The sequence below is a fragment of the Entelurus aequoreus genome, linkage group LG08 (assembly GCF_033978785.1).
Source record: "Entelurus aequoreus isolate RoL-2023_Sb linkage group LG08, RoL_Eaeq_v1.1, whole genome shotgun sequence".
Classification (NCBI taxonomy): domain Eukaryota; kingdom Metazoa; phylum Chordata; class Actinopteri; order Syngnathiformes; family Syngnathidae; genus Entelurus; species Entelurus aequoreus.
Genome location: NC_084738.1, coordinates 8,146,148 through 8,158,214, shown reverse-complemented (window position 1 = coordinate 8,158,214; position 12,067 = coordinate 8,146,148). Strand labels below are relative to the sequence as shown.

The 12,067-nt window shown below is 33.6% G+C and overlaps 1 protein-coding gene across 6 annotated transcripts in view; it reads left to right on the top strand.

Moving 5' to 3' along the window:
* Positions 1-12,067, top strand: part of LOC133655363 (calcium-activated potassium channel subunit alpha-1a-like) — a 157,030-nt gene that overhangs the window by 99,590 nt on the left and 45,373 nt on the right. For all 6 annotated transcript variants that reach the window (XM_062055448.1, XM_062055450.1, XM_062055445.1 and 3 more), the window contains exons 10-18: positions 864-974; positions 1,048-1,153; positions 1,219-1,301; positions 5,557-5,626; positions 5,702-5,857; positions 5,917-6,026; positions 6,090-6,158; positions 6,326-6,412; positions 6,495-6,571. In XM_062055448.1, the coding sequence (XP_061911432.1) occupies positions 864-974; positions 1,048-1,153; positions 1,219-1,301; positions 5,557-5,626; positions 5,702-5,857; positions 5,917-6,026; positions 6,090-6,158; positions 6,326-6,412; positions 6,495-6,571 (869 nt within the window). The remainder of the gene's footprint in view (positions 1-863; positions 975-1,047; positions 1,154-1,218; positions 1,302-5,556; positions 5,627-5,701; positions 5,858-5,916; positions 6,027-6,089; positions 6,159-6,325; positions 6,413-6,494; positions 6,572-12,067) is intronic.

Below are 12,067 nucleotides of genomic sequence, written 5' to 3'. Positions count from 1 at the left end.
ACAAAGACAAATCATTATTTCTTCTAGATTTTCCGGAACAAAATTTTTAAAATAAATTCAAAAGACTTTGAAATAAGATTTAAATTTGATTCTACAGATTTTCTAGATTTACCAGAATATTTTTTTTGAATTTTAATCATAATAAGTTTGAAGAAATATTTCACAAATATTCTTCGTTGAAAAAACAGAAGCTAAAATGAAGAATTAAATTAAAATGTATTTATTATTCTTTACAATAAAAACAATAAATTTACTTGAACATTGATTTACATTGTCAGGAAAGAAGAGGAAGGAATTTAAAAGGTATATGTGTTTAAAAATCCTAAAATCATTTTTAAGGTTGTATTTTTTCTCTAAAATTGTCTTTCTGAAAGTTATAAGAAGCAAAATAAAAAAATTAATGAATTTATTTAAACAAGTGAAGACCAAGTCTTTAAAATATTTTCTTGGATTTTCAAATTCTATTTGAGTTTTGTCTCTCTTAGAATTAAAAATGTCGGGCAAAGCGAGACCAGCTTGCTAGTAAATAAATACAATTTAAAAAATAGAGGCAGCTCACTGGTAAGTGCTGCTATTTGAGCTATTTTTAGAACAGGCCATCTCTCATCTGGTCCTTACGGGCTACCTGGTGCCCGCGGGCACCGCGTTGGTGACCCCTGCTTTAGAGTATTACTACTAGAAAATATGAAGGACAAATGAAAGTGTGGATGATGTCATCGCTAATGCTCCCTAATCCAGTGTGCTCAGTGAAAACATGGCCGACCAATCACCTGAACATTGCTTGTCATGTCCACCTCATCACATGACCTCTGCAATAATCCGTGTGCTCGCCACTGACCTCTGACCTCGCACTTCCCGTCCAGACACATCGTGGTGTGCGGCCACATCACGCTGGAGAGCGTGTCCAACTTCCTCAAAGACTTCCTACACAAGGACAGGGATGATGTCAATGTAGAAATAGTTTTTCTCCATAAGTAAGCAGCAGAAGAAGATTACTGTTCATATTTCAAGCTGCAACTTTCAAGTATTTCCTTCTGCATATTGCAGTATTTCCCCTAATCTTGAGCTGGAAGCCTTGTTCAAGCGCCACTTCACCCAGGTGGAGTTTTACCAAGGGTCCGTCCTCAACCCGCACGACTTGGCCAGGGTGAAGGTAAGACGCTCGCCGTCACTGATGAGGTGTTGATGAAGTATTAACGCCATGTTGTTGTTGTCCAGATTGAATCCGCAGACGCATGTCTGATCTTGGCTAACAAATACTGTGCTGACCCCGACGCAGAGGACGCCTCCAACATCATGAGGTTTGTCCCTCCTGCTACACCAACTGTCATGTGTTCACATTCATCCACTCATCAATATTTCACTTTTTAAAAGCCACCAAGGGGAAAACTAAATTAAACACCATTCTTTTTACAAGCAAACTAACACAAATTGTCAACTTTAATAACATTTGGTCACGAAAATGTGGATGTATCGAATGCTGATGCACCAATATTCAAATGTTTTTATATCTATATGCAAGTGTTGATGTTTTCAAATGTTGCTATGTCAGTATCGAAATATTGATGTATCAATATTGCATTGTATATCGATATCGAAATGTTGATGTGTCAATATTGAAATGTTTCTATATCGATATCAAAATGTTGACATATTAATGTCAAAATGTTGATGTATCAATATTGAAATGTTTCTATATCGATATCAAAATGTCAATGTATCAATATCAAAACGTTGACTTATTGATATCAAAATGTTGACGTATCAATAATGAAATGTTTCTACATCGATATCAAAATACCAACGTATCGAAATCAAAATGTTGACATATTAATATCAAAATGTTGATGTATCAATATTGAAATGTTTCTATATCGATATAAAACGTTGACGTATAGATATAAAAATGTTGTCGTATCAATAATGAAATGTTTCTATATCGATATCAAAATGTCAATGTATCAATATCAAAACGTTGACGTATTGATATCAAAATGTTGACATATCAATATTGAAATGTTTCTATATCGATATCAAAATGTCAATGTATCGATATAAAAACGTTGACGTATTGATATCAAAATGTTGACGTATCAATAATGAAATGTTTCTACATCGATATCAAAATGCCAACGTATCGAAATCAAAACGTTGACATATTAATATCAAAATGTTGATGTATCAATATTGAAATGTTTCTATATCGATATCAAAACGTTGACGTATGGATATAAAAATGTTGACGTATCAATAATTAAATGTTTCTATATCGATATCAAAATGTCAATGTATCAATATCAAAACGTTGACGTATTGATATCAAAATGTTGACGTATCAATATTGAAATGTTTATATCGATATCAAAATGCCAATGTATCGAAATCAAAACGTTGACATTAATATCAAAATGTTGATGTATCAATATTGAAATGTTTCTATATCGATATCAAAATGTCAATGTATCGATATCGAGATGTTTCTGTATCGATATCAAAATGTCATTTTACTGATATCAAAACGTTGACATATCAAAATGTTGATGTATTAATTTTGAAATGTTGCCATATAAATAATGAAATGTTTCTACATCGATATCAAAATGGCAATGTATCGAAATCAAGACATTGACATAATATCAAAATGTTGATGTATCAATATTGAAATGTTTCTATATCGATATCAAAATGTCAATGTATCGATATCAAAACGTTGACGTATTGATATCAAAATGTTGACGTATCAATAATGAAATGTTTCTACATCGATATCAAAATGCCAACGTATCGAAATCAAAACGTTGACATATTAATATCAAAATGTTGATGTATCAATATTGAAATGTTTCTATATCGATATCAAAACGTTGACGTATAGATATAAAAATGTTGACGTATCAATAATTAAATGTTTCTATATCGATATCAAAATGTCAATGTATCAATATCAAAACGTTGACGTATTGATATCAAAATGTTGACGTATCAATATTGAAATGTTTCTTTATCGATATCAAAATGCCAATGTATCGAAATCAAAACGTTGACATTAATATCAAAATGTTGATGTATCAATATTGAAATGTTTCTATATCGATATCAAAATATAAATGTATCGATATCAAAATGTTGACGTATCAATATTGAAATGTTTCTATATCGATATCAAAATGTAAATGTATCGATATCAAAACGTTGACGTATCAATATTGAGATGTTTCTGTATCGATATCAAAATGTCATTTTACTGATATCAAAATGTTGACACATCAAAATGTTGATGTATTAATATTGAAATGTTGCCATATCAATAATGAAATGTTTCTACATCGATATCAAAATACCAACGTATCGAAATCAAAACGTTGACATATTAATATCAAAATGTTGATGTATCAATATTGAAATGTTTCTATATCGATATCAAAACGTTGACGTATAGATATAAAAATGTTGACGTATCAATAATGAAATGTTTCTATATCGATATCAAAATGTCAATGTATCAATATCAAAATGTTGACGTATCAATATTGAAATGTTTCTATATCGATATCAAAATGTCAATGTATCGATATCAAAACGTTGACATGAATATCAAAATGTTGATGTATCAATATTGAAATGTTTCTATATCGATATCAAAATGTTAATGTATCGATATCAAAACGTTGACGTATCAATATTGAGATGTTTCTGTATCGATATCAAAATGTCATTTTACTGATATCAAAATGTTGACGTATCAATAATGAAATGTTTCTCCATCGATATCAAAATGCCAACGTATCGAAATCAAAACGTTGACATATTAATATCAAAATGTTGATGTATCAATATTGAAATGTTTCTATATCGATATCAAAACGTTGACGTATATATATAAGAATGTTGACGTATCAATAATTAAATGTTTCTATATCGATATCAAAATGTCAATGTATCAATATCAAAACGTTGACGTATTGATATCAAAATGTTGACGTATCAATATTGAAATGTTTCTATATCGATATCAAAATGCCAATGTATCGAAATCAAAACGTTGACATTAATATCAAAATGTTGATGTATCAATATTGAAATGTTTCTATATCGATATCAAAATATAAATGTATCGATATAAAAATGTTGACGTATCAATATTGAAATGTTTCTATATCGATATCAAAATGTAAATGTATCGATATCAAAACGTTGACGTATCAATATTGAGATGTTTCTGTATCGATATCAAAATGTCATTTTACTGATATCAAAATGTTGACACATCAAAATGTTGATGTATTAATATTGAAATGTTGCCATATCAATAATGAAATGTTTCTACATCGATATCAAAATACCAACGTATCAAAATCAAAACGTTGACATATTAATATCAAAATGTTGATGTATCAATATTGAAATGTTTCTATATCGATATCAAAACGTTGACGTATGATATAAAAATGTTGACGTATCAATAATGAAATGTTTCTATATCGATATCAAAATGTCAATGTATCAATATCAAAATGTTGACGTATCAATATTGAAATGTTTCTATATCGATATCAAAATGTCAATGTATCGATATCAAAACGTTGACATGAATATCAAAATGTTGATGTATCAATATTGAAATGTTTCTATATCGATATCAAAATGTTAATGTATCGATATCAAAACGTTGACGTATCAATATTGAGATGTTTCTGTATCGATATCAAAATGTCATTTTACTGATAACAAAATGTTGACATATCAAAATGTTGATGTATTAATATTGAAATGTTGCCATATCAATAATGAAATGTTTCTACATCGATATCAAAATGCCAATGTATCGAAATCAAGACGTTGACATAATATCAAAATGTTGATGTATCAATATTGAAATGTTCCTATATCGATATCAAAATGTCAATGTATCAACATCAAAACGTTGACACATTGATATCAAAATGTTGACGTATCAATATTGAAATGTTTCTATATCGATATCAAAATGTCATTGGACGACATCAAAACGTTGACATATCAAAATGTTGATGTGTTAATATTGAAATGTTGCCATAACAATATTGAAATGTTTCTACATCGATATCAAAATGATAATGTATCGAAATCAAAATGTTGATGTATCAATATTGAAATGTATCTATATCGATATCAAAACGTTGACGTAATATCACAGTATTGATGTATCAATATTGAAATGTTTCTATATCGATATCAAAAAGCGTTTCATAGGTTTTGTTTGTTTCTGATAGGTCAGAGTTGATACAATATATTCTGATATTAATATTTGTACCACCCCAGTTGTCGAGATAAAACGAAAAATAATCACTATTGTTGTAAATATATTAATAATTAAATATGTAATTATAATAAATCTCAACATGTATTAATATAGGACATGTTGAGTACCTATATAAAAAAAATTAACAAAATATTTAAAATAAGATAACAAGGAAATAATAAAAATGATACAGATAAAAATGAATGGTATTATTTTATAGACAGTGAAATGGATCAAGTTATAAAGTGTTGACATTGTTGTTTATGGCACATCAGGGTGATCTCCATCAAAAACTACCACCCAAAGATCCGCATCATCACTCAGATGCTGCAGTATCACAACAAGGTAATGTTTGACATATTCATGTGTACTACAACTGCCATGATTGTCTGCTTCACATGTCTGACTTGCTGCACGCAGGCTCACCTGTTGAACATCCCCAGCTGGGCCTGGAAGGAGGGCGACGACGCCATCTGCCTGGCCGAGCTCAAGCTGGGCTTCATCGCCCAGAGCTGCCTGGCTCAGGGGCTGTCCACCATGTTGGCCAACCTCTTCTCCATGAGGTCCTTCATCAAGGTACACGTGCTGGCACTCGCAGCTCCTGTGCGTGGTCTTCACGCTGCTTTGCCCTGCAGATCGAGGAGGACACGTGGCAGAAGTATTACCTGGAGGGCGTGGCCAACGAGATGTACACCGAGTACCTGTCCAGTGCCTTCGTGGGCATGTCTTTCCCTGTTATCTGCGAGTGAGTAGGCAGTAATACTACACAGTGGCTGTGCACTCCGCTGACTCAAGTCTTCTTCTTCAGACTTTGCTACGTCAAGCTGAAGCTGCTGCTGATAGCCATCGAGTACAAGTCTGACCAGAGGGAGAGCAGGTGCATGATCACTTATTTGTATTTGATGATGGCAAAAGTCTGAGTCCTTGTCTTTTTATGGACCAAGTACAGTCATGTTTCACATTTAGAAGGCCGAGGTTACATTTAGTCCAAACACGTTGACTCAAACGCCTGATTGATTATTGATTGATGTGCCTTTCTGGCAGCACGCTGATCAACCCTGGCAACCACGTTAAAATGCAAGAGGGGACGCTGGGCTTCTTCATTGCTAGCGATGCCAAAGAAGTCAAAAGGTAACAAACTTTGTATAACATGAATAGTCTAAGTCTAAGACATGGCGCACGCTGAATATTATTTGTTTGTTTCCCTCCAAAGGGCGTTGTTTTACTGCAAAGCCTGCCACGATGATGTCACAGACCCCAAACGGATCAAAAAATGTGGATGCAAGAAGTGTAAGTTAGCATTATTTATACATAACATAATAGTCTGCATTTGGATCGGACTATGCTGCCTTGACTACTTGTCTTGTAATATACCATATCGCCACTAGAGGTCACCTAAGTCCCCCAACAAACGTCTCTTTGAAGACTAAAGCACATTTACTGTAAATCATGGGATACAATATACCGTGTGTATGCACAGTATATACACACACACACACACACACACACTATATATATACATATATATATATATATTTATTTTTTGTTGTTGTAGTGTAACAATGTTTCTACTAGAATAACATTTTGATTTTATTACTTATTATTGCATAAATAATTTTTTCATACATTTTTTTAGAACTAATTTTCTTGGTGGACATACAAGACAAGAAGTATTTGACATTAAACAAAATACATTTATTTTTTTTGCATTATTAATCTTTGTGGACCTCTAAACCAGTTTGGATAAGAAGTATTTGACATGAAAATAATAAAATAATTTTATTTTTAAAAAAAATTTCAGCATTAATTTTATTGGTGGACATACAAGACAGTTTGGACAAAAAGTATTTGACATTAAAATAACAATAAAATAATTTTATTTCATTTTTATTTTGCATTATTCATCTCAGTGGACATATAAACCAGTTTGCATAAGAAGTATTTCATATTAAAATAAAAATGAAATAATTTTATTTCAACATTTTTTGTAGCGTTCATTTTCTTAATGGACATACAACGCAGTTTGGATAAGAAGTATTTGACATTAAAATAATATTTTTTATTTCATTCATTAATTATCTTGGTGGACAGTTTGGCTACATTAAAATAATAATAAAATAATTTTATTTCACAATTTATTTCAGCATTAATTTTCTTTGTGGACATACGAAACAGCATGGCCAAGAAGTATTTGACATTTTATATTGTAGTATAATAATACACATACATATAAAAATGGGAGCCATTACCTCCCTGCTTGACACTCAGCATCAAGGGTTGGAATTGGGGGTTAAATCACCAAAAATTATTCCCGGGCGCGGCCACCGCTGCTGCTCACTGCTCCCCTCACCTGATCAAGGGTGATGGGTCAAATGCATAGAATAATTTTGCCACACCTCGTGTGTGTGTGTGACAATCATCTGTACTTTAACTTGAACATTAATTATGTTCTGAATGAAAATGTCATGCTGGCCAACTTGAGGTTGTAATATGCCACATCGCCACTAGATGTCACCAATGTTCCCAACATAATTTTTGCATAGTATGCCGCAACATTTTTTTTCCTTTAAAGTATATTTATAACAAAAATAATAATGGATTATTTAAATTGTACTTTTCTAGACACTCAAAGCGCTTCACAGAGAACTGAGCACCCATCATCCATTCACAATCACACATGGTGGTGGTAAGCTACATTAGCCGCCCTGGGGTAGACTGATGGAAGCGTGGCTGCCAAAAAACGTTTTTTTGCTATTAACACATGTATAATTGTTGTATCAGTGGAATTTTGTTTTATTTCAGTATACAGTACTATATATTTGCCATATCTTTCCAGTGCACTTTGCTGACCCATAAGGAGTTTTTCTGATTTCATACAATGCAATTTGAAGCATAGACTTCTCAGCTTTATTCCAGGAGGATCACAAAAATATGAATGGGTTTTTGTAGTTGTACAAAACCCAAAACCAGTAAAGTTGGCACATTGTGTAAATGGTAAATAAAAACAGAATACAATGATTTGCATATCCTTTTCAATAGAGATGTCCGATAATATCGGTCTGCCGATATTATCGGCCGATAAATGCGTTAAAATGTAATATCGGAAATTATCGGTATCGGTTTTTTTATTATCAGTATTGGGTTTTTTTTATTTTATTTTTTTTATTAAATCCACATAAAAAACACAAGATACACTTACAATTAGTGCACCAACCCAAAAAACCTCCCTCCCCTCATTCACACAAAAGGGTTGTTTCTTTCTGTTATTAATATTCTGGTTCCTACATTATATATCAATATATATCAATACAGTCTGCAAGGGATACAGTCCGTAAGCACACATGATTGTGCGTGCTGCTGGTCCACTAATAATACTAACCTTTAACAGTTAATTTTACAAATTTTCATTAATTACTAGTTTCTATGTAACTGTTTTTATATTGTTTTACTTTCTTTTTTATTCAAGAAAATGTTTTTAATTTATTTATCTTATTTTATTTGATTCATTTTTTTAAAAAGTACCTTATCTTCACCATACCTGGTTGTCCAAATTAGGCATAATAATGTGTTAATTCCACGACTGTATATATCAGTTGATACCGGTATCGGTTGATATTGGTAATTAAAGAGTTGGACAATATCGGCATATCGGATATCGGCAAAAAGCCATTATCGGACATCCCTACTTTTCAACCTATATTCAATTGAATAGACTGCAAAGACAAGATACTTAATGTTTGAACTGAGAAACTTAAATTACCTTAGAATTTAATGGCAGCAACACATTCCAAAAAAGTTGGCAGAGGGGCATTTTTACCACTGTGTTATTCAGTGATTTCTCCAGATTCTCTGAACCTTTTGATGATATTACGGACCGTACATGGTGAAATCCCTAAATTCCTTGCAATAGCTGGTTGAGAAATGTTGTTCTTAAACTGTTGGGACAATTTGCTCACGCATTTGTTCACAAAGTGGTGACCCTCGCCCCATCCTTGTTTGTGAATGACTGAGCATTTCATGGAAGCTGCTTTTATACTCAAGCCTATTATCGAATCCTCTTATCGAACCGATTCCTTATCGATTCTCTTATCGAGTCCAGATAGGTTGTTGTATATGGAAAAAAACACACAATATTTGGTTTAACAAAAGCTCACTTTTATTATATAAGAAAAAAATTAAATCTAATAAATAAATAAATATTGACTGTTAACCCCTTAAAAAAATAAAATAAAATAAATAAATATTGACTGTTGTTACCCAAAGTATATTAAGTGGGATTTTTCAGAAAAACAAATATATACAGTAACACAAAAACAACCTGTCTCTGTGATCACTATAGGTGTATAAATAATAATATAGTGTTAAATAAAATCAGTCCCTTGGGCACAAAACTTAAAATAATACAGCTCTCCAAAAAGTGCACTTCTGCTGCTATTTGACATAACTGTTTGTTATGATGCTTTGACATTTTTGCACTTTATTTCTTTATTGAAAGAAAATTCTATGAAGAGAAAAGTTGTTTGCAAATGTGGTTACAATGCTAAAAAATGAAAAGTTAAAGCTAAAAAAAGAAATACACTTTATGGAGTTAAAATCTTTCTTTATAGGGGGAAAGATGTGATGTGTTATGAGCTAGGGAATATAACAACTACACTACCCAGCATGCAACGGGAGTGACGAGCATGCGCGGTAGCCCAAAAAATGTTGTTGCATGTCGCCACCGGCAGCTAAGAATGAGTTTATAAGCACGCTGTGAAAGTAAACGTCAAGAACTCAGCCAACACGCCTCGTCTGCATTATTTATAATTAGACAGACAACACATATACAGTGTGATTTTGTTTTGTTCACACTGAAAGAAAAACAAAAGTTAAAAAAGGGGGATATATGTTGTATATATATGTATGTGCTGTGGTTGTTTTAAGAACGTTGCGACAGCTGCCGTAAAGGAGGTGCGTTGCTAGCCTGGTTGCTATGTTTCCGGTTGGTCGTAAAAGTGTTCTTCGTGTGTTTGTACCCTGCTCAAATCTCTCAGTAAAGTTATTCATTAGATTATACCTTTTGTTTTGAACTTTTATACACCTTGGAGCGTGGTCCATTGTTTTCCTGCTTTCCCTATCTGCGCCTAATGACTGAGTTACGTGACGTAATTTCTTGTGATGTCTCAAGGGGCATTCTGGTCGGGACGGGATTCGTTCCGAGGGATTCGAATAAAGAACCAACTCTTTTTCTTTACTATCGTGGTCTCGATAACGTGTACCGGTTCTCAAAAAGGGATTCGAGGCCGAGGACTCGGTTCTTTTCTTATCGAACAACCGGGAAAACCGGTTTCGAGTATCATCCCTACATATAACACAGATTTGGTAATAACAAGAGCTCTAACTGAGCTATCAGATCTTGTTATAGACTTAGAAAGGAATTCAAAGGAGCTACTGTTAGGAGTTATTGTTCTTTGATGAGCATTCCTCAACTTTCTCGGTCTTTTTTGAAACATGTTGCAGGCATCAAATTCCAAATGAGCTAATATTTGCAAAAAATAACCAAGTTTTCCAGTTTGAACATTAAATATCTTGTCTTTGCAGTCTATTCAATTGAATATAGGTTGAAAAGGATTTGCAAATCATTGTATTCTGTTTTTATTTACCATTTACACAACGTGCCAACTTCACTGGTTTTAGGTTTTGTATATTATTATCCCTTTTTCCAAATAATTTTGAGCCAACAAAAAACAAAGTCTAATCTGCATACAAAATAGCTTGAATTCTTAAATGCTGAACGCCATACTTGTGTGTCTGTGTACATACATGGTGCGCCGAAAACATGGTTGTGTTGTATTGTCTTATTATTTGAAGTGAATGTGTTGGTTGCATTCAGGAATGATTGTACAATGATATGACTATTGTGATACGCAGTGAAGGAAAGCGAGTTGTTAAGCGCCAGAAGGCGTGTCCACTGTTGGGCTGATGTGTATGCACAGGGCATCAACAATGTGTCTGCATGCACGGACAATTTGCGACAAAACCTCGTCGACTGTCATCCATTTTTAGCAAAAAGCCTGATGATGGTGTGTGCGCCGCTTCTCAGGGCGTTTGCGAGCTTAAAGCCGCAGCGTAGCTTATAGCAGCTGTCGACAGAAGGCGGGAGGTGCGGCGAGCGAAGCCCTTATGCGGCCTGACGTGGAAATTATGTTTGCATTTTCATTTTTTGGAGCGCTACCGGTTGTCATGAAACTCGGGCTGACAGTTCCTAACCACCAGGCAGCCAGTGCGCCCCTCCCTCCTCCTCTTTGGTTGGCGGGACAGATGCTAGCCTGTTAAGTCGTGTGAGTCTGCTGGCGCCCGGCGATTGCAGGCGACAGATGCCAGGACCGGCGAGGTCGCGGTTTGAACACTGCTGTCAGTGGGCCGCCTCAAGCAACGTGCCTGACCTTTAGTGTAAGCGAGGTGGGGGTGGTGGAGGTAGGACTAATAATGAGCATAGCTAGCACTCACAGCTCCTAAAGGTGACGCATGCAAAAAAAAGATTTTTGAGGAAGAAACGGGAAGCTATTTACTGTAAATGTGCTTTTGATGTCATAAGAAAACAATGCTAATCTATTATGTATGGCAGGCTAGCATACTAGCTCTACATTTGTCTAAAAACGTTTCAAACGGTAGAAAAGTATAATTTCTTTTATTTATCGATTTAAAAAAAAAAAAGACTATTAAAAATATAAATAATGTAGCTAGCTGGCTAGCATGTTAAATGGCTAACTATTAGCTTTCACTGCATTAGTCTTATTAATTCAA